At 51.7% G+C, this 21,639-nt stretch overlaps 1 protein-coding gene across 6 annotated transcripts in view; it reads right to left on the bottom strand.

Annotated features, from left to right (window-relative positions):
* Positions 1-4,972: 4,972 nt before the first annotated feature.
* TRMT44 (tRNA methyltransferase 44 homolog) overlaps positions 4,973-21,639 on the bottom strand; it is a 46,400-nt gene continuing 29,733 nt past the window's right edge. For 3 of the 6 annotated variants that reach the window (XM_008018023.3, XM_008018020.3, XM_037983133.2), the window contains one exon: positions 4,973-18,821. In XM_008018023.3, the coding sequence (XP_008016214.3) occupies positions 18,592-18,821 (230 nt within the window). In that variant the 3' untranslated portion in view covers positions 4,973-18,591. Of the gene's footprint in view, positions 20,454-21,639 lie in introns of all 6 variants that reach the window. The other 3 variants (XR_005235121.2, XM_008018022.3, XM_008018021.3) reach the window with 3 other exon arrangements.

Genomic DNA, 21,639 nt, shown 5'->3' with positions numbered 1-21,639 from the left:
CCCTCATACTTCAGACCCACCACACTGTGAGATAAATATGTATCCTTGAAACCACAAAGTTCATTGTAGATTTTTAAGCAGCTGAAGATTAGAAATATTCAGAAGCTTCCTCTCCCTCCACCTCACCCCCTGCTCCATCAGAGGCTTGCAGATGTGGTCAACAAACACCAACAGGAAGCAGGCAGGGCAGGATGCCTATTTCATGGCAGCTGCCTGTCCTGAGGACCATCCCTATGGATGCACTCACGGCAGTTTCTGGAGCCATTCTCAGAACAGTGTTCTGAAAACATACCCATTAACCTTCAGGGCTGATATCACCAGGAGCCCTCGTTTTATGGGTCAGAACCATTTTGGTGAATGTCATGTTATGACTCACAAAACCAAATTTGTTCTCCCTCTTTGAACAAAACAATCAATAGCTCTTCTGTAAAATTCAGTTGCTGCTCAGAGGACCAATCATTGTCTCCTCCTGGGAGAGGGGTGACTTCCCCAGGGACCCAGGAAGAGGCGGGAAGCCAGCTGTCCCCAGAGTGGAACCAGTCTCCTCAACAGATAGACGTGGGCAGGGGTCCGGGCCAAGAGCAACTTCTGGAACCTTCCAGGCAGCCTTCTGGTTTTTGGATGGAGAGGCTGGGGCCCAGAAAGGGCGGGGGTTGCTGAGCTCACAGCCGATGGCAGCAGAGCCTGAGACTCCAGGCGCTGACGGCCCCAACTGAGCACCTCCCAGCTAGCTTCCCATAAGAAGGAAAAAGGGAAGAAGGGGAAAGGAAAAGGGAAAGAGGCAAAGAGGGAGAAGAAGAGTCCAAAAACATCTCAAATAGCAAAGGAATGTCCCATCTTCTGGAGCCTGGTGAGAAGGTCCTTGTGTGAAATCGCTAACCCTCACAGAGTTCTCACAGTGGCCAAGCGCCCGCTAAAGCTGTTAGACTCCAAATGTACTCAACCTTCTCAACAATCCTCTACCAAGATTATCCTCATCCCCGTTTTTCCCAGGAGGAAACTGAGGCACAGGAAGTTGAGTGACTTCCCCAAGGTTGCAAGCTCTTAAGAGGCAGAGCTGGAATTTGAACCCAGGACATCCGGTCCCAGAGCTCACGCTGCTATTAATAGCAGCACCCTACACACCATCTCTCAGACTTCTAACTGCAGAGGCCAGTTGTGGGGGCGGGGTCTCTCCTGCCCCACACCCCTGGATGGACCAGGTGTCCCCCCAGGTCCCCCATCAGCCCCACCACAGGCCACCTCCTGCCCTGTGCATGCACAAGCCATCACCTCTGCTGTCACTCTATCCCCAACACATGGAATTGCTGGCCACGCAGTAGGCACTCAATCGGATCCACTGAGTGGTGGCACGGCCACCTGCCCCTCAGCTGGGGGCTTGGCAGGGCTGCATCCAGGTTTCTGGCCCAGGGCAGTGCTTCCTCATACAGCGCTTCCCAAGTGTTCTCACCCCTACACCGGAGAAGTCGTTCAATCTATGGGTGCTACGGCACAGGGAGGGGTCCCAGCATCACAGGAAATACACCTGTCTTCCCAGCACTTTGGAAGGCTGAGGTGGGCAGATCCCTTGAGCCCAGGAGTTCAAAAACAGCTTGGTCAACATGGTGAAACCCCCATCTCTACTAAAAATACAAAATAATTTAGCTGGGATTGTTGGTGCATGCCTGTAATGCCAGCTACTCGGGAGGCTGAGGCACAAGAATTGCTTGAACCCAGGAGGCGGAGGTTGTAGTGAGTCAAGGCCAACGCCACTGCACTCCAGGCTGGGCAACAGAGTAAGACTCTACCTCAAAAAAAAAAAAAAAGAAAAAAAAAAAAGTAAAACAGTGCCCGCCAGACACTTGTGAAAAGTGGCAAGATTGGCTTCATTCAGACCCCTGGAGCGGGGAAGAGATTCCAGGACAGACTGAGCTCAGCCCCAACTAAGACTAAAGGGACTAGGGCTTTTATTTTATTTTATTTTTTTCAAGAGGCAGTCTCACTCTGTTGCCCAGGCTGGAGTGCAGTGGCATTATATTGGCTCACTGCAACCTCTGCCTCCCAGGTTCAACCGATTCTCTCTTGTGCCTTGGCCTCCCAAGTAGCTGGGATTACAGGTGCATGCCACTAAGCCCAGCTAATTTTTGCATTTTTAGTAGAGACAGGGTTTCGCGATGTTGGCCAGGGTGGTCTTGAACTCCTGACCTCAGGTGATCCACCTGCCTCGGCCTCCTAAAGTGCTGGGATTACAGGCATGAGCCACTGCACCTGGCCGTTTTTAATTTTTTTTTTTTTTTTTTTTTTTTTTTGAGATGGAGTCTCACTCTGTCACCCAGGCTAGAGTGCAGTGGCAGGATCTCAGCTCACTGCGAGCTCCGCCTCCCGGGTTCACGCCATTCTCCTGCCTCAGCCTCCCGAGTAGCTGGGACTACAGGCGCCCGCCACCTCGTCCGGCTAATTTTCTGTATTTTTTTTTTTTTTTAGTAGAGACGGGGTTTCACCATGTTAGCCAGGATGGTCTCGATCTCCTGACCTCGTGATCCGCCCGTCTCGGCCTCCCAAAGTGCTGGGATTACAGGCTTGAGCCACCGCGCCTGGCCCGTTTTTAATTTTTTAGACACAGAATCTCACTCAGTTGCCCAGGCTGGAACTCCTGGGCTCAAGTAACCCTCCCTGCCTCAGCCTCCAGGTAGCTAGGACTACAGGCACATGCCACCACTCTCAGCTAATTTTTAATTTTTTCATAGAAACAGGGTCTTGCTATGTTGCCCAGGCTGGATTTGAACTTCTGGACTCAAGCAATCCTCCTGCCTTGGCCTCCTGAAGTGATGGGATTACAGGCATGAGCCACTGTGCCCATCGGCTGAGAGCTCTATTTTAGCTTTTATTTCTTGCTCAAGTGTACATGTGCAGGTTTGTTATATAGTAAACTCCTGACTCAGGGATTCAGGCTGCAGATTGTTTCATCCCCTGGGTACTCAGCCTAGTACCCAACAGTTCTGTGTTTTCTTCTGAACCCGTCCCTCCTCCTAACCTCCTGCCTCAAGTAGGTCGCCATGTCTATGGTCCTCCTCTTTCTGCCCACGTGTTCTCATTATTTAGTTCCCACTTACAGATGAGAACACGCGGTATTTACTTTATTGTTGGTTTCATCTTTGGTGGTGCTGGTGAAAGAGGCATCACCCTCAACTGACCCTCAGGACACTCCCCTCCCTCCCCACCCCACAATCTCCCACACACACACCCTCACCCCTGCCCCAGCCTACTCAATTCTAAAGGGAGAATAGAGAGGAAACCAAAATTGGAGGGTTGAAGAAGAGAGAAGGCAAAGGCCTGGGGCTCCGTGGATGGAGAAATGTATGGAAGGTGCAGGAGGAGAATTCCTGGAAAGGGTTTGGCCAGGCAGGCTGCTGTTTGGCAGCATTGCATTTTCTTGTGCAACACCTCAGCTCAGGGGCTGGGGTCACCTTGAGAGACATGGCCCAGGGCAGGGGGCCCAGGCAGAAGATGGGGCAAGTCTCTCAGCACAGTGTTGGGGCAAGTCCCCTGTGCCGGATGGGAGTTCACAGCTCACCCCAGAGCCCCAGGCCCCAGAGCCACGTCTCAGGAGGCCACCTCTAACCCAGGCCTCCTCGATGGTCACACTCTGAAGCTTCTGGGGAACTGAATCTCCAGACCCTCCTCCTGGGCTGAAGGCCACTGCTGCAGCTGCCCCTGCTGCAGCTGGATCTGCCCCTGCTGCACCTGGAGCCACAGAACCACAGAGAGGGGAAAACACAAACTCACCTCCCACGAGGGACCCCCTTACCTCTCAAGCTCCAGCTCAAGGGTACCTCCTCTGGGCAACTGGACCACACAGGGTCCACCATTCCCCGACAGATATAGAGGGCCCCATGGCTCTCACTGTAAAGGTGGGGTTCACTCCCATGCCCCCTGCCCCTGCATCTGCTGACTCCCCACCCAGAACACGTGGCCCCTGGCATCTCTGCACAGGGCACGGGGGCATCACTTCTACTCACAGACCATCAGCCAGACCCGTGGCCCAGGCTAACGCAGGCAGCTGGGAATGAGGGAAGGCATGGATGTTGGGCGGGTCTCAACATGGGACCCTCCTTCAGCACCCTGGCAGGGGTAGACACTGCATTTTATCAAACCTAAGTAAACAGCAGGAGGCATCATCCTTTCCATAACATTGAGAAAGAAAATTGCGGCCTCTTCTCTCTTCCTCCTGCACTGGCCATATGGAAACATGCCTGCTTCTCCTTTGCCTTCTGCCATGACTGTAAGTCTCCTGAGGCCTCCCCAGAAGCTGAGCAGATGCCAGCATCATGCTCCCTAGACAGCCTGCAGAACCATGAGTCAATTAAACCTCTTTTCTTTGTAAATAGCACAGTCTTGGGTATTTTTTATAGCAATTTGAGAACAGATGAATACAGGAGTCCACCCCTACAAGAAGGGAGGTGCACGAGGTAGAATCTACATTTACCGGGCTTTCTGGAAGAAACTGCCAGACCACGCAGTGCACAGGGTGCAAATCAAGAAAAGTGTCATCATCTTCACTCCCTGAGGAATCAGGGGATGGAGTTCACAGCTGCCCAAACTACTGCAAATTGAGGAGAAAACCCCAGAGAAGGGGAACCCACAAAGGGAGGATCTCCAAAACCTGCATGTCCACTCTCCTGATGTCTTCCATTGAGTTCTGATTTGCACTGGAGTGGGTGGGAGTCCACAGAGCCTGGGGAGGGACCGTGAGAAGTACAGCTGAGCAACACCGTGCACTCAGCCCAGCAGAGGGCACAGCTCCTGCTCCCTGCCCCTGGGATTTTCCCAGCCCTGCCATGACAGCCCTAGTGGCACAGCTCCCATCCACTATGCTATGAAGGTAGCTCAGGTGGGCAAAGGGAAGAACCCTGAGGGGAAAATCCTCACTGCCTCTCACCTGAGTGGCATCTAAAATGTTGTGGGAAATAGAGGACTAGAGAGACGACTGATATGGAGAACAGGAGGATTGTTTATTTTAAGGTACACACTGGCTCAGTGGACTCACATCCAAAAAGCTGAGCCTTGAACGAAGACAGAGCCAGGATTTTATAAGCCGGCTTACAAAAGCAAAACAAAAGCGGTTAATCATATAGTGCATAGCTTGTGGCTTTGCATAGCCAGTGGCCTTGTAGCTGCGTCCAAAGAAAAACAAGAACTGGCTAAATACAGATATTTGCAAAACATAATCATGCTTAAGAGACTAAGGAAAGGAATAACAGTAAAGGAATTTGTCTCTTTTTTTTTTTTTTTTCTCCATCAACCTTGCTGTGGAGAAGGAAAAAGTGTCTAAAGCCCATTCCTTTAGCCTTGGCTTTTCAGACGGCATTATCTTATAACTCCTTGAAGTGAGCTGCTAAATAGAAAAAAACTTGTTCTTTTCTTTTTAGTCCTTGCCTTGACACATTCTAGGCCTTAGCTTTTACTTTTCTTAGACTGAATAAACACAGTATTTATTTTTCTTTAATTTCTGCCTCAGAATAAGTAAGAGGGAAGTCCAGGGCACCATCATAAAGACCTCTTATGGGCTCTTTTCATTAAAAATCACTAAACCCCTTTTAAAAATTAATTTTTAAAAATTAATTTAAACAAATTTTAACCCCATTTGGTGCTTAAAAAAAAAAAAAAAGAAAAAGAAAAAAAAAATCACTGAACTCCTAATTACCGTAGAGGTGAAAATTTACTGGCCACCCCTGAGACTCAGTCCTCTCTCCCTGAGGGAGCCACAGTGACCGCCTGCATCTGCAGGATAGATTAATTTGTGTTTCTAATTAACGACACAGCTCTGTGACCCTGAGCAATTCACTTTCCTTCTTGGGGACCTCTGCATCTCATTTAGAGGAGCTGCCTCTGGTTCACCGCCCAGAGGTCTTTCTACTGTCGAGTGCCCTGTAGCAACTGACAGTCCCAACTACACGACTGAGCTCCTGCATGGGGTGGGCCGGAGACGTAAACACCCACTCCTGCCTTCCATTTCAACTGCAGCCTGGCCAGCAGGTGTCCCACCACCGTCTAAGAGATGAGGAGACCAAGGTGCTGCTGCAGCCCAGGCCGGGATGAGAACAAGGGAGTCAGAGACTACTGTTACTGAGTGAGGGTAGTTGTCCAGGTTCTTGGTGTTTTGAACAAAGAATTGGACACAATGCACAAAGGAAGGAAGTAAAAGCAGAGATTTATTTTAAACAAAAGTACACTCCACAGAGGGAGTGGAGTTGAGCAAGTGGCTCAAGAGCATCTGTCACAGAATTTTCTGGGGTATAAATACCCTCTAGAGGTTTCCCACTGCTTCACTCTATGGAAATGAAGGCTTCCCATTGGTTCACTCTATGCAAATGAAGGTTTCCCATTGGTTCACTATATGCAAATGAAGGTTTTCCATTGCTTCACTCTATACAAATGAAGGTTTCTCATTGGTTCACTCTATGCAAATGAAGTAGTGGCTTGTGACTGGTCTGATTGGCTGCAGGGGGGGAACAATCAGAATGAAGAATAGGCCTGGCCCACAACCAGTCTGATTGTTTGTGGGAGGGAACCAATCAGAGGTACTTTCATGTTTCAACTGCCAGCAAAAAAAGGAGGGATTGAAAAGGAAGTTGCCTCCGGTATCCAGTCAGCACAAATTGGCCTTAGGTCCCCTGCCTCGAGACCCGATTCTCCTGCCTCACTGTCAGGCGCAAGACAGTGACAGGGTGTGCACTGAGATGCGGGTGCTGCCTGCTCCTGATTCTAGAAGGAGACATGAGGGAGTGGTTTCCAAGCTTGCATAATTTGAGGGTTGCCTTTGTGATATCGTCCCTCTCCATGCACCAAAAAAACTGTCACCTAGTTAATATTTTTTGTTTAGTTGACCCACTTTTTTTACTGAAATGGATTCATTTTGAAAGCTCCACTTCACCACCAATGAGAAACCACCATCCACCATGACTGGAGGGTGAAAAACAAATGCATGCCCCCACCCCCAGACTAAACCCCGAGTGTCTCTCTGGTCAAGGGCCTCACAGGGAAGAGCCCTGCCAGGAGGCTGCAGCCCAGCATGGAAATCCTGACTCTGGCAGTTGCTGTGTGACTCTGGGCAAGTCACTTAACCTCTCTGAGCCTCAGTTTTCTCCTCTGTAGCACCAGGTCACTGACACCCCATGGGGGTTTACCTATGACAATGGATGAAGACTGCCAAGTGCAGCAGGGTTGTGAGGAACAGACAGGGGCACAGCTGCCTCCTGTTCCAGGTGTGAACAGTCTCCCTACCCTAACCTGGGGTCTCCAAATGTTGTCTTCTCCTGAATGAGGACTCTCATGGTGGACAAGTCAGGTTGTTCCAAACAGCCATGGCAGCCATTTCCTGGATAAAAGCCCATGTTGGGAAAGAGCAGCTGGGAGCTGATGAAAGCCCACTGTTCACCCGTGTTTAATGCTTACGCATGCGCTGCATCGCGATGTTTCAGTTCACCACAGAACACACCGATGACGGTGCTCCCAGAAGACAATCACCAAGTCACGGGGAAGAGTCAAGCTGGGAACTGCATCAGGCAACCTGCCTCCCATTTTATCCCTAAATAAGACAGCTGCAAAGACTGAAAAAAAAAAAAAAAGCTTCATACCTCCCTTAGGTATTTGAACCCAAAATATCTGAGACAGGTCTCAACCAATTTAGAAAGTTTACTTTGCCAAGGTTAAGGAGACGCCCATAACACAGCCTCAGGAGGTCCTGATGGCATGTGCCCAAGGTAGCCAGAGCACAGTTTGGTTTTATACATTTTAGGGAGACATGAGACATCAATCAACATATGTAAGATGAACACTGGTTTAGTTTGGAAAGGTGGGACCACTGGAAGCAGGGGCTTCCAGGTCACAGGTAGACAAGAGACAAACAGTTGTGTTCTTTTGAGTCTTCGATCAGTCTTTCACTGAATACACAATTTAGTCTGGTTCGGTGAACCTGCATTTCTACTAGGATAGAACAAACATAGGACACAGGAAGCCATCAGGCATGCATTTGTCTCAGGTGAGCAGAGGGCTGACTTTGAGCTCTGTCCTTTGTCCCGTACCTGTGAAGATGAGCTATCCATTTACATTGTGAGGGTGAAATTTAACACAACTGTTTTAGGGAAAAGATCTTGGGGCCCACAAGGAATTTCCCAGGGTCAAACTGTGAGGGAGGTATGTAGCTTTTTAAAATCTATGTAGCCATCTTATTTAGGAATAGAATGGGAGGTTTGTCTAGTGTAGTTCCTGGCTTGACTCTTCTCTTCGGCTGAGTGATTTGGGAGTCCCGAGATTGATTTTCCTTTCACACTTTGTGCGTTCCATCACCCCACAGCTGCCTCACACACCTGCTGTTTTCTGCATCTCTCAATTGCACACTTTTCTCTTGTGCCTGATCTCGTGTGGTTTGTTCATCATGGTCCCTAAGCATACGAGATCCACAGCTACTGTTGCTGGTAAAAGACCAGTAAGAGTCATTACTGCCAGTGACTGACCTGAAAATGGAATGACAAGCGACTAAGGACCATGAAGGTGGAAAATCAGAGGTGGTTATGCTCGCCAGGCAGCAGGTCCCATTCCACCAGAGCTACGGCCCTGATGAGCAAGGACAAAGTGACGCCTGCTCAAAGAGCCCACTTCCGTGAAAGCAAGGCGACCATTGTAAAGTGGATGCCGAAAGGATCCGCTTCGCTGAAAGCAAGGCGACTAACAGAAAGTTGAGAGGTGCCTGGATCCGACATGGACTGAAGACCAGACAGAGCAGCGAATCCCTCTCCGCACCGTAACCGCCCAGTGGGTTCTCCTTGCCCACTGCCTAGACAGAGCCGATGTATCAAGATAGGCAAATTGCAATCAAGAGCTTCATTCACGCAGAGTTGGCTGTGTGGGAGACGGGAGTTTTATTATTATTCAAATCAGTCTCTCTGAAAACTCAGGGATTGAGGTTTTTAAGGATAACCTGGTGAGTAGAGGGCCAGTGGCTTGGGAGTGCTGATTGGTCGGGTCCAAGATAAAATCTTAGGGAGCTGAAGTTGTCCTCATGAGCTGAGTCCATTCCTGGGTGGGGGGCCACAAGACCAGATGGGCCAATTTATCTATTTGGGTGGTGCCAGCGGATCCACTGCATACAGGGTCTGCAAAATATGTTAAGCTCTGATCTTAGGTTATCACAGGAGCAGTTTAAGGAGGTTCAGAATCCCACCACCTGCAGGTGCATTACTCCTAAACCATAATTTCTAATCTCATGGCAAATTTGTTAGTCCTACAAAGGCAGTCTGATCCTCAGGCAGGAAGGGACTTTGTTTGGGAAAAGAGTTGTTATTGCCTTTGTTTCAAAGTTAAAGCATTGTGAACCCCAAATATCTGAGACAGGTCTCAGTCAATTTAGGAAGTTTATTTTGCCAAAGTTAAGGATGTGTGTCCGTGACACAGCCTCAGGAGGTCCTGAAGACATGTGCCCAAGGTGGTCGGGCACAGCTTGGTTTTATACATTTTAGGGAGATATGAGACATCAATCAATATATGTAAGGTGTACATTGGTTCCATCCAGAAAGGTGGGACAACTCGAAGCAGGGAGGGGACTTCCGGGTCACAGGTCGATAAGAGACAAACGGTTGCATTCTTTTGAGTTTCTAATTGGCCCTTCCAAAGGAGGTAGTCAGAGATGCATCTATCTCAGTGACCAGAGGGGTGGCTTCGGGTTCTGTCATTTGTCCACAAGGAATTTCCTTGTGAGGGAGGTATGTCGCTTTTTAATCTTAGTAGCTATCTTTTTTAGGAATAGAACGGGAGGCAGGTTTGCCCTAAGCAGTTCCCAGCTTATCTTTCCCCTTTGGCTTAGTGATTTTGGGGCCCCAAGATTTATTTTCCTTTCACACCATAAACTAAGTTCCTCCCAAAGTCGGTTGAGCCTACGCCTAGGAATGAACGAGGACAGCTTGGAGGTTAGAAGCAACATGGAGTTGGTTAGGTTAGTTGTCACTTTCACTGTCATAATTTTCTGTTATGATTTTTGCAGAGGTGGTTTCAGCACTATGGTGATCATGACCAGAGCAAAATGTAAGTTTGCAATGTTGAAAGGAAAGGCGGGACCCAACTTTGGTGTCGGATTTACTGCTAGTTCTGGGTGGTCTACATGGTTCGAGGATCGTTGTGCATTACATAATGTTAACGTGAGTGCTGAGTCTGTGGGTGCTGACGTGAAGGCAGCTGAAGAGTTTTGGAAGTTCGATTATGGAGGAAATTTACTTGCCACAGCAAATCTTCAATATGGAGGAAACCTCCCTATTCTGGAAACAGATTCCTGAAAGGACTTTTGTATCTGCCCAAGGGATTTTTCCTGTTCACTGCACAAAGAAAGACCATGGCATTTTTGTAGAGAAAGAGTTTAACAGACACAAGGCTGGCCACTCCATGTGGGAGACTGAGTCACTACTCAAATCATTTTCATCCAAAGCTTGTAGGTTAGGGGTTTTTCAAAGGCAGTTTCGGGGAAGGCGTGGGGAGTGGCCAGGTAAAAAGTTCCTGCTGCTGATTGGTTGGGGCAGAGATGAAATCAGAGGATCGAAGCTGTACTCCTGCGGGCTGAATTGCCTCTGTGGGGGCCACAGGAGCAGGGGTGACGGGTCCAAGTGGAGCCATGGGTGTCAGACATGCAGAAAACCTGAAAAGATACCTCAAAAAGCCAATCTTGGGTTCTATAATAGTGATGCTATTTGCAGGAGTAACGGGGGAAGTTGCATGTCTTATACCCTCCGATATAATGGCTGGCAATCATTCATGTCTGCGCCTTAGCAGGACTCCTCTCCTCCCCCATTCTGATGCCTTCCATTAGCTTTACAAAAGCAGTTGAGTTTGGGGCAAGGCCTACTGTAATTTAAACTACAGCCGAGGCTGGGTGCCGTGGCTCACCCCTGTAATTCCAGCACTTTGGAGGGCCGAGGCAGGCTGATCACCTGAGGTCAGGAGTTTGAGACTAGCCTGGCCAACATGGTGAAATCCCATCTCTACTAAAAATACAAAAATTAGTTGGGCGTGGTGGCGGGCACCTGTAATCCCAGCTACTCGGAAGGCTGAGGCAGGAAAATCACTTGAACCCAGGAGGCAGAGGTTGCAGTGAGCCAAGATTGCACCACTGAACTCCAGCCTGGGTGACAGAGCGAGACTCTGTCTCAAAAACAGGAACAACAACAACAAAACTACAGCCTGTCTTCCAAAGTTAGCCCAGCACTATTAATTCAGGGAAAGGTAAGATGTGGGGTGGGTTAGCTCAAATCTTTCACCATCATCATTTTCTCACTGATAGAATTTTTGCATAGGTGTTTCACTTTCATCCATAAGGAGGCCAAGTCAATGCCAGGCTTCCAGGCTTTTAAGGACAGGATACCAGCCTTGCCTGGCGGCCATGTTGCAGGCTATGAATGTGATCCTGCACAATGAGAGCCCCAGGCCCTTCAAGACAGTGAGCACACAAGGCCAGGGCAGTGTGGGAACAAGGGAGTTAGGAATGGCCCACTCCTCTTCCAAGAGGCCCTCCTGAGTTGCCAGATGACAGTTCCTTTCAAGGTCTTGCTTGTGGGTGGTGCTGCTCCTGCACATCCTGCTCTTATTGGTGATTTTCATCCCTCCTGTGTTGCCAGATAACACAGTTCCTTTCAAGGTCTTGCTTGTTGGTGGTGCTGCACCCACACTTCCTCCTCTTACTGGTGATTTTCACCCCTATGTCACAGTGGTTCCCCCTCCAAACACCACTCCTTTGATCCAGCACTCACAGCAGCTTTTAAGGCCTCCTGTCTGACGACGTCCTTTGCCCGGGCTACAGCTTCAGCTGAAGAGTCTGCCGAGAAGGCACTGATGCAACTGTGGAAGGATGGCAACTAGGGCTGCGCCAGGAACCTTGTTTGAGCTTGGGGTGATGACCCAGGCGTGCTTGCCAAGATGTGCGTGAGTGGCATCCAGAGGAGGACACGCAAGAGTTCACCCAGGACTTCAAGGGTTTTGCCCAGGATGAGGAGGCTGCAAAACTCAACACGGCTGTGGCTGGGATGGCAAACAACTCCAGCCTGGACTGGAGGAGGACGGCGGTGGGAGCGCCTCCAGGTGGTTCCTGAAGAACTGACCAATGAGGAGCTGTTGGAACTGGAAGACGGACGCAGAGCTGAAGAAGGGGCAAGAGAAAAGGCAACTGGCAAAAAACAAGATGAGCCCCAAGAAAATTTACAAAGAAGGGTTTAGCAAAAGCTTTGCAGACCTCAACAGACACCTTAACAAGTCTGAAGCATAGACCTCAACACGGAAGGCTTTCTTTCGTAAAGAGGAATGTTCAGAGTGCCTTATCTGCTTACAAGCAAATCTATGATGAAAAAAACCAAGCACATCACCATGATCATGTTTCTTTAAAGAGTGACGCTTCCTCAAGAAGAACCTCAGGCAGGCCTTTCAGGACGGATTCAGAAGGCAGCCGTTACCATAGGCGGTGACAGCCCTAGGTGTGCTAGTCCCCTAAAGACCTGATGGGACAAGATGAGGAGGCGGGAGACAGTGATATTGACGATCCTGACCCTGTGTAGGCCTAGCCTAGGCTAATGTGTTTCTGCTTTCATTTTTAACAAAAAAGTTTAAAAGTACAAATAAAGAGAAAAGCTGATATAATATAAAGAATATTGGCCTGTAACCCCAGCACGTTGGGAGGCCGAGGCGGGAGTGACACAGTAGGCTGGCAGGCGGGCAGCAGCGGGACAGGAAAGGGCTACCCCAACCCACCAGGAATGTCAGGTGAGTATCAGGTTGACAACGAAGAGAGTAAAACTCTATAAAGTATTTGTTTTCTGTAAAATATCTGAAGAGATTTATTCTGAGCCAAATAGGAGTGACCATGGCAGGTGATACAGTCCTCAGGAGGTCCCGGGAACATATGACCAAGGTGGTTGGGGTACAGCCTGGTTTTATACATTTTAGAGAGGCATGAGATATCAATCAAATACATTTAAGAAATACGTTGGTTTGGTCGGGCGCGGTGGCTCACGCCTGTAATCCCAGCACTTTGAGAGGTCGAGGTAGGCGGATCATGAGGTCAGGAGATAGAGACCATCCTAACATGGTGAAACCCCGTCTCTTCTAAAATACAAAAAATTAGCCACATGTGGTGGCAGGCGCCTGTAGTCCCAGCTACTCGGGAGGCTGAGGCAGGAGAATGGCGTGAACCCAGGAGGCAGAGCTTGCAGTGAGCTGAGATCACGCCACTGCACTCCAGCCTGGGCGACAGAGCGAGACTCTGTCTCAAAAAAAAAAAAAAAAAAAGAAAGAAATACGTTGGTTTCATCCCGAAAGGCAGGACAACTCAAACGTTGGAGCGGGGGAGGGAAGCTTCCAGGCTATTGTGAATTTAAACATTTTCTGGTTGACAATTGGTTGAGTTTGTCTGAAGACCTGGGATTGATAGAAAGGGAGTGTTCAGGTTAAGATAAAGATTGTGGAGAGCAACGTTCTTTGAAGTCTTATAGTGGCTGCCCTTAGAGACAATAGAAGACACATGTTTCCTATTCAGACCTTTCAAAGGTGCTAGACTTTTAATCTCTTTAGGATTGGGAGGGTCTGGAAGAAAAAGATCTAGCTATGTTAACAGAGATTCTTCACAGGTGCAAATTCCGCCCCCCCAACACACACACAGAACAGCTTTGTAGGGCCATTTCAAAATATGGCAAAGAAACACATTTTGAGGTAAACTACTTTGATTTTTCTTCCTTGACTTGTAATGTTATGCCAGAGTCAGGTTGGAAAGTAAGTCATAATATACAGGGTTAAATAAAACCCATCTGATGAGAATTTATGATTTGCAGGGCAGGACTCCCCAGACCCCTTAGACAGGAATTTGGGCGAGATAAACAATCAGTTTAGTCCTCAAGGTGATGGTCCTGCAGTTGTCACTCTTCCTCTCTAAAAATGATCATTGGTCGCACGCGCCAGGGGGAGGCAATTTCCCAACAGATAAAGTTACTTGAAATTGGTCACCAGCGGCTTCCAGTAAAGTCTTAGGAATTGGGTGAGTGGGCTAGAGCATGCGCATTAGGAGACAAAATGGAAGAGCATGACTTTCTGGGGGCGTCCTACCGGAAAAGGGAAGCAGCCTCAGGTGAACATACATACAACTTTTCAAACACACTGCGAATGCTCACATCCCGAGTGCAAGGAGGGCACCGTGCATGCAGGCAGCCCACCCTAAGGTAAGCATCACAGGAAAAGGGACACAAGACCCCAGAAGTATGCCAACATATAAAACCCCAAGTCAAAAGGTCAAATGCTGCACTTGACCTCCAGAGTGCATGCTTGGGTCTCTTCCAAGGGTACTTTCTTTTCTTTCCTGCTCTGAAGCTTTTTAATACACTTCCACTCCCACTCGGAAACTTGCCTCGGTCTCCTTTTTCTGCCTTATGCCCTTCAGATGAATTCTTTCTTCCAAGGAGGCAAGAGCTGAGGCTGCTGCAGACTCATTAAACTCACCACTGACAGCTGGGATATTCGCCACCCCTAACAGAAGGATTGCTTGAGTCTGGGAGTTCAAGACCAGTCTGGGTAACATGGTGGCGTGTGCCTGTGGTCCCAGCTACTTGGGCTGAGGCAGGAGATCAGTTAAGCCCAGGAGGCTGAGGCTCACTGTAGTGAGCCGAGATGGCGCCACTACACTCTAACCTGGGTGACACAACAAGACCCCGCCTCAAAAAAAAGAAAAAGGAAAAATATTTTTATACAGCTGTACAATGTGTGTTTTAAGCTAAGTGTTATTACAAAAGAGTAAAAAATGTTTTTAAAGTTCATAAAATTAAAAAGTTAGAAATAAGCTCAGGTGAATGTGTTATTGAAGGGATTTTTTAGTATAAACTGAGGGTGGCCTAAGCGTGCTGTTCATCCAGCCTGCAGCAGGGCCTCAGAGGCACCCCCCTCCCTCACGGACACCCACAGCCTTGTCCACAGGCCCCAGTCAGGGTGAGTGCCCTCCACAGCTGAAGCATGTTTTCTCTTTTACATCATATTTTCACTGTACCTTTTCTACGTTTAGCTACACAGACACTTACCATCGCGTTACAACCCTACGGCATTCGGCACAGCTAATGAGCCGTGTAGGCGTGTGTTCCGAGAGCAGGAGGCCGTCCCCCACAGCCTGGGTGTGGGGCAGCCTGTCTCATCTGGCAGCGCGGGGCACTCTCATGTTGCAGGATGATGAAATCACCTAACAACGCATTTCTCAGGGGGCATCTGCACTGTTAAGTGACACATGACTGTGCTTTCTCATGAACCACCTTTTCCCAGAACGATCAGGTCCACAATACAGTTTTCTGAGCAAAACCAGCAACAAGGAAGGGTCAGGCAGAAATGAGCTGGGGCAAGTCAGCAGAGGGCTCGGCCTCTTCCCTGGGACTCTCACCCACACAAGGCTCTTCTGCACGAGGCCCGGGTTCCTCGTTCTGTGACAGTTGTGGCCCTGGAGAGTCGCCCCAGCGGACGGCAAGATGAGAGGGAAAATACGCGGCCTCAGCCCCTCCTCCAGGAAGCTTGCCCTGCCAACCCCGACAGACCCCAGAGCTTGGCCATGCCATGAGCCAAGGCCTGTGCGACCTGGTGTCTGAATCCCCAGCACCAGTCCAAGGGGCTGCGGTCACCATGGTAACTCCACTAGGGCGCCTGCAGGCCCCAAGACCACAATGCTCACCACAGGTGGGTCTCCTCTGCAGCAGATGGGGCAAGTCGGGGCGCCGGGGGACAGAGGCTGCCTCTCAGCCAGTGAGACCTAGGGCCTGCCTGGCACTAGTCTGGAAAGCAGTGTAGACGCGCTGTACTCCTGGCGAGATTCCCCCTCATGCCCACCTTTGTGGCATTCCCTCAATCCCACCTGTCCAGGGGAGACCCACTCAGGCTCTGAGAAGTCACTGGGAAGCCCTTGGGGCTGGCCACAGCCAGGCTGCCATGATCAGTGCCCCACCCCATCCCCCGCCAAACCTCTATCTGCCCACCTTCATCCACAGATGCATCGTTCATTGCCGCAAGGTAACCTAGCGGACCCCCAGTCACATGACGTGTGGACAGGGGCACCGTGGTGCCGGGGGGTAGTAAGAAACGGCACCTAGAACCTGGAAGTCAGGTCAGGTGATGTGGTCACCAAGGGCCGTTTCTACCAGCTGATTATGCCAGGTGACACAGAGGGGCCTATGGCCATGGTGGGCCCTACTTAGCACAGCTCTTGGCCTGGCAGGACCCCATCTGGGAGAGCTAGGGCCACCCCACATGCCCCCAGCCCCATCTGATGCTCCTTTGAGATGGTGTCCTTGCAGCTCATGACTGGAAACTGCTGTGCCAAGTGTTGGGGGAGCTCGTCTTCCCCAGGGCCACCACCCTCGCCAGGACTACAGCACCGGAGCCAGGTTGGGAGTCCAGCCGCACCGAGCGCAGAACCAGGCTCTGTGGCCACTTCCTGTCTCCCCACACTGGAAAATTAAAGCAGGGGCTCTGGGCTTGGGAAAGACCTGGGAAGGGGAGAGGAGACAGGGGCCCAGCAACCTGGAGCTATCCTGGGCCTGGCAGAGGCGATGCACTGTGGCCTGGGGAACACCTTGGGAGGCCCCGAGGCTTGGGTGGCGTCCTGGGCTTAGCTCAGGAGGTGTGCCCCTTCCAGAAGGCAGTGGCAGGGCTGCTCCTCTGGGCCGGGCTCCCTGCACTCCCTGCTCTGCCATCCCTTGATGTCGCCCTAAGCCCCTCTGTGGTTGGGCTCAGCCCTTCCTGCTGCAGGGAGAGCTCCAGCGAGACTGCAGGGCTGGGAGGCCGAGGGGCATCAGGTCACTTGTCCTGAAGTACGTGACCCTGGATATGCTGAGCAACAAAACCCGCAAACCCTGGTGCAGCTTGGCAGGAAGATGCCTCAGGGCCTAACACAGCGGCTGAGGGAGGGTGCGGCTCTGTGGCTCATCTTTGGGAAGAGAGTTCTTTCCATCTTCCTGCTCCACCACCCTCAGTGCTAGGCTCCTGGTTGCTACCTCGGGGCTTCTACATTAGGTGTCCCTTGCAGGGAGAACTCCCCAGTGTGGAGACCCCAGAGGCCCCAGCAGAGCTCCCCTGTGCCTCACTAGCCAGAGCTGCAGCGGCTCGACCAACTGGGGCCTGCCCCAAGGGGCCATGGAGCGCCAGTCTCCCAGTAAGACGAAGGGTGGACACTTCCAGGGCCAGGTACCTGCTGGCACATCCTCAGCCTGGGCTCTGGGCTCTGGGACTGACTCGGAACTCAGAGGGCAGGATCTGGGTCCGTGGCAGCACTGCCCTGTGGTGCTGCAGAGCTGAGGTGCCTTCAGAGCAGATGCCCATTTATTCTCACTGCTCAGGAGTGATGAGTGCGGCGCTGCCATGGAATGCCGCACAGTGGCTGTGAATAACCAGGTGGATACACCCAGTGGAGAGGCACCAGGGTACACTGCAGAAAGTCAATGGCAGAACAGTGTGGACTGCATGTGACCTTTTGTATAAAACCATAGAAATAACTTTAAATAGAAACATCGGGGCCAGATGCCATGGCTCGCAGTTGTCATGCCAGCCAGCACTTTGGGAGGCTGAGGTGGGAGGACTGCTTGAGTCCAGGAGTTCAAGGCCAGCCTGGGCAACACAGCAAGACCCCCGCCTCTAACATTTTAAAAGTTGGCCAGGCATGGTGGTGTGCATCTACAGTACCAGCCACTTGACAGGCTGAGGCAGAAGGATGGCTGGAGCCCGGGAGTTCAAAGCTGCAGTGAGCTATGATCGTGCCACTGCACTCCAGCCTGGGCGAGAGATCAAGACCCCATCTCTCAATAAAATAAAAGAGAAATGAATCAGGACTTTTTTTTCTAGAAGGACTAAAAAGAACTACCGCAGTATTTCTGGGGAGAGGGTCTCGTGGAGGAGGGAGGAAGGTGTAGGTCTTACCTTTCTGTCGTCTGTGATATTTACAGTTTTAAAGCCCTGTCAACAATTCACCTATGATTTTTTTTTTCATGCCACTTGAGTGGCCCATGTGAGGAAATTATGGGTGTTTTGTTTTATTCTCTGTAACTGTAAAAACAACCTCAACAGAGCAAGCCTTATACCTTTTTTAAAAATACCAGTCTGGTGGACCCCTGCTCCAGAGCGGCTGCTCTCCAGTGTGGTGAGAAACGCTGGCAGATACGGTCTTGCTTCCTGGGGAGCCCCATCCTCTTCACAGAGATGGACATGGTGGGGCAGGCGTCGGACCGCGCCCTGGGAGGGGCCTGTGCAAGGCATCCCCGGCTGCGCTCCCCCAGGAGACACTGTAAGGATCCATGCACAATCTTTGTGATATGAAGATGCTGTGCACATTTCAAGTGGCTGCATCTGAAACAAGCCAGGCACCCAGCTGGGGGCTTCTGAGTAACTGTGGCTTCTCTGGCGGGTGATGTTTATGAAACACGGTTCATCGGCGTGAGGATCTAGAGAAAGCTGGGAGGAGGTGGGCTGAAACACAGCCAGAGCAGAGACCGCAACACTGAGGATTGCCAGGGAAGCTCTCCTTGGTTTGGCCCCCACCGACCAGGACTTGGCTGGCAAGGACACAGCTCATGGAATCTTCTTCCTCGGGGTGGTCCGGGATGGCCGCAGTTCCGCAGGCCCATGGGCAAATGGGCAGCAGTCTGCGGACAGAGCACAGCCGTCAGGGTGATGCATGAAGAACCAGCAGAGGCGGGTTTTGCAGGCTTCGGAGAGCACTCTCTGTTTCACTTCCGGTTGCTTTGTTTCCCACAGCGTCTCCTCTCTCCAGTCGCGGATGTGAACTCTCCCATTCACAACTGTGGTTTGGAACAGAGAAAAGACACACTGAGAAGTAAACCTGAAAGTTCCTTAATTCACCAGCCTCTGCTTAGCTCCACACCATGGGAGGTGCCAATCCAGGGTCAGGGATACAACCATGACACAGCCCAGAGTTCCTGCTGGTCACTGAGAGCCTGCCTCCAGTGGGAGTGACTGAGGTATGGGATGTGTCTTCAGGCAAGGATGGGGAAGGTGAGCCCTGCGGGAGGCGAGCGGCAGCCCCGCGCGGGCCCAGGAAGAGCATTTTAGGCAGAGAAGCAGCAAACCTGAGTGTCCCAGGACAGACTGCACCAGGACAGGCTGCGTTTCAGGGACAGCCAGAGGGGAGGGCAGAGGACAGAGCTGGGTCCCAAGTGGCCTCATCGTTGAGGCCCCGACCTTCCCTCTGGCTGAGTGGCAGGTCCTGCAAAGCCACCATTTTAGAAGGATCACTTGAGTGAAGGAAGGATGGAACACAGTGTGAGAGCCAGAACACGAGAAAACATCTGTACTGCAGCCCTAACCTCTGAGGACTGTCAGCATCATAGGCAGAAAGGGGCAAGGCGCCGGTCCCTCCACATAGTCTAAGGGCGGGGCTGCTGCAGGGCGGCCTCTGCTCCTTGGTGCTGTCCTGGTGCACTGGGTTTACATGCACCTCCCAACCGGAGCCCCTCCAGGTGCAAGTGTGGAGTAAGGGAGGCCAAGGGGCTCTGGAAAGGAACAGGAAGGGGTACCCGCCTCTGCGCAGTGGTTTAGATACCCACTCTGGAAGTGCCACTGGGACTCAATGGCCAGGGCTGATCTCCAAACTGGGGAGTTGGAGGGACATCAGAGTGGGGTGGGACCAGGAGAGGGCTGCTGTGGGCCTGCTCATCACCTGGGTGCCAGGCCTCGCGGGCCTCCTCCAGGCTGCCTCCTGACCCTGCCCTCCAAATTGGGCCAAGATACCCCCTACACTCCCATTTGGCCGTTTCCTTGTGGGAAGCCAACAACTCCCTGTGAAACGTGGCCAAAGCAGCCAGCTCCTTCCTGGCTCTCCCTGGAAGCTGGGACAGCGCTCGCGACAGAGGGCTTGGGAAATAAAGGAGCCTCAGTGAGGAAGTCTGGCGCACCGACTTCCAAGGAGAACTTGAAAGTGTAGGAATTAAAGCTTGAATTCTGCTTTCAAATCACCTTCTGTGTGGCAATAACAAGCCTGTGTGCTTTTGACAGACTGATACTTTAAAAATAGTTTCCCCCCTGAAACCAGAGAAATGAGCCCAGAGAGCGGCGCCTCGCTGCATCCAGGGACACAGTTGGGGGCTCACCCTCACAGCCTGGCTGGAAGCACCGCCAAGGCCAGGCCTGACCCCGTTTGCCCTCCCACGGCCGCCTCTCTGTCTCGCCTTCCAACATGGGAGCTGAGGTTGCTTAACCTGAAGGCTACGGTTAAGGCAGTCCCACGACGCTCTGCCGATGTCCCCACAGCAGCATCTCCTGGCGCGGCACAGAAGGGCACATCCCGGCCACTGAGGGAGCTGGAACCCTCTGAAGGGTGCTCAGGAGGAGCCCCAGGGGCCAGAACTTCCCTCCAACTCCCCATGGGGCACATGACCCCAAACACTGAGGGGCCTCTGGCCTGACGCCCTGACCTGTCAAGAGAAAGGGGTGGGGATCACTGAGGCCAAAGGCTGAGCGCAGATTCCCACCCTCAGAGCCAGCCTGGGTACCCCCTTCCCTGCCGCAACGTGACAGGCCAACTGGCAGCAGGCCCTCCCGGGCAGCTCTGGAGTTAAGAGCACACCCAGCCATGTTTTGGAAGCAGGACCTGCAGGGTGTCTAAGGACTGAGGAGCGGGCGCTCATGATAGAGATGAGGCTCCCAGGATGGCACAGGCAGGCTTCAGGCTGGCCCAGCCTCGCTGACCCACTCCCCGTGTCTACAACCCTGGACATGGCAGGTAGCTCCCAGCCCCCCCACAACACCTGAGCCACTATGTGGCCAGGTGCCAGAAGGGGCGGCCTTCCAGGGGGACTTGCTCCAGCCAGCTAGAAAGACAACCAACAGCTAGAAAGACTCCTCCTCTGGAAATGTGCTCCTCATTTTGAAATGGAACCACAGGGCCACAGTCTGCTCGACCCAAGTTTCTGCCGCCTCCTCCCTCCCTACTGTGCGCGTCCCCTGGGACTGTCACTCCGCACAGGAACCGCCACCTCCGCCACTGCTTCTGAGAGCAGACACTCCTTCTCACCAAGCTGCTCTGAGGAACGGGCTAAGGATTAGAGTCCCTGGATGATGCCGCAGGCTCAGGGATGCCAGTGCTGGGTCAGACCTGGCCTGGACTGTGGCACGGCCTCTCCACTCACTGGGAGACTTCGGGCCGGCGCACTGACCTCTCTGAGTCGTGTCTGCGTGTTCAAGGAGGAAAGGCCTGCTCTGCCCCGAGTGCAGGATACGATGAGGCCCCGCGTGTACCCAGCAGCACGGTGCCAGGTTCCATACCAGCCAGCATGGAGCCACCCCTCGGTGGCCTCAGGAAGGGGCGGGGACAGAGGCAGGGCTGGCCCTCGTGGCCCTCACAGGTCATGCTCAGGCTGGCTGACCTGAAACCATCTGGAAACATTTCCAATTCCTCACTCTCGTAAATATTTTCTGAGACTAGCCACGTTAGCTTAAAACAAAACCTAAACCTCATACAGAGATAAGACCCAGCTTCAGAGCATAGTTTTCTCATGACTGGAGGAGAATGTTTATTTGGAACCCAACCCCCAGGCCTCCTACTCAGAAGTGTTTCCAAAAACACGTCTGCCCCGCAGGGTGACCTGCACAGAAAAACAC

Source organism: Chlorocebus sabaeus, chromosome 27 (assembly GCF_047675955.1).
Source record: "Chlorocebus sabaeus isolate Y175 chromosome 27, mChlSab1.0.hap1, whole genome shotgun sequence".
Lineage (NCBI taxonomy): Eukaryota > Metazoa > Chordata > Mammalia > Primates > Cercopithecidae > Chlorocebus > Chlorocebus sabaeus.
The sequence above is the reverse complement of the archived record's forward strand: the minus strand, read 5'-3'. Positions and strand labels throughout refer to the sequence as shown.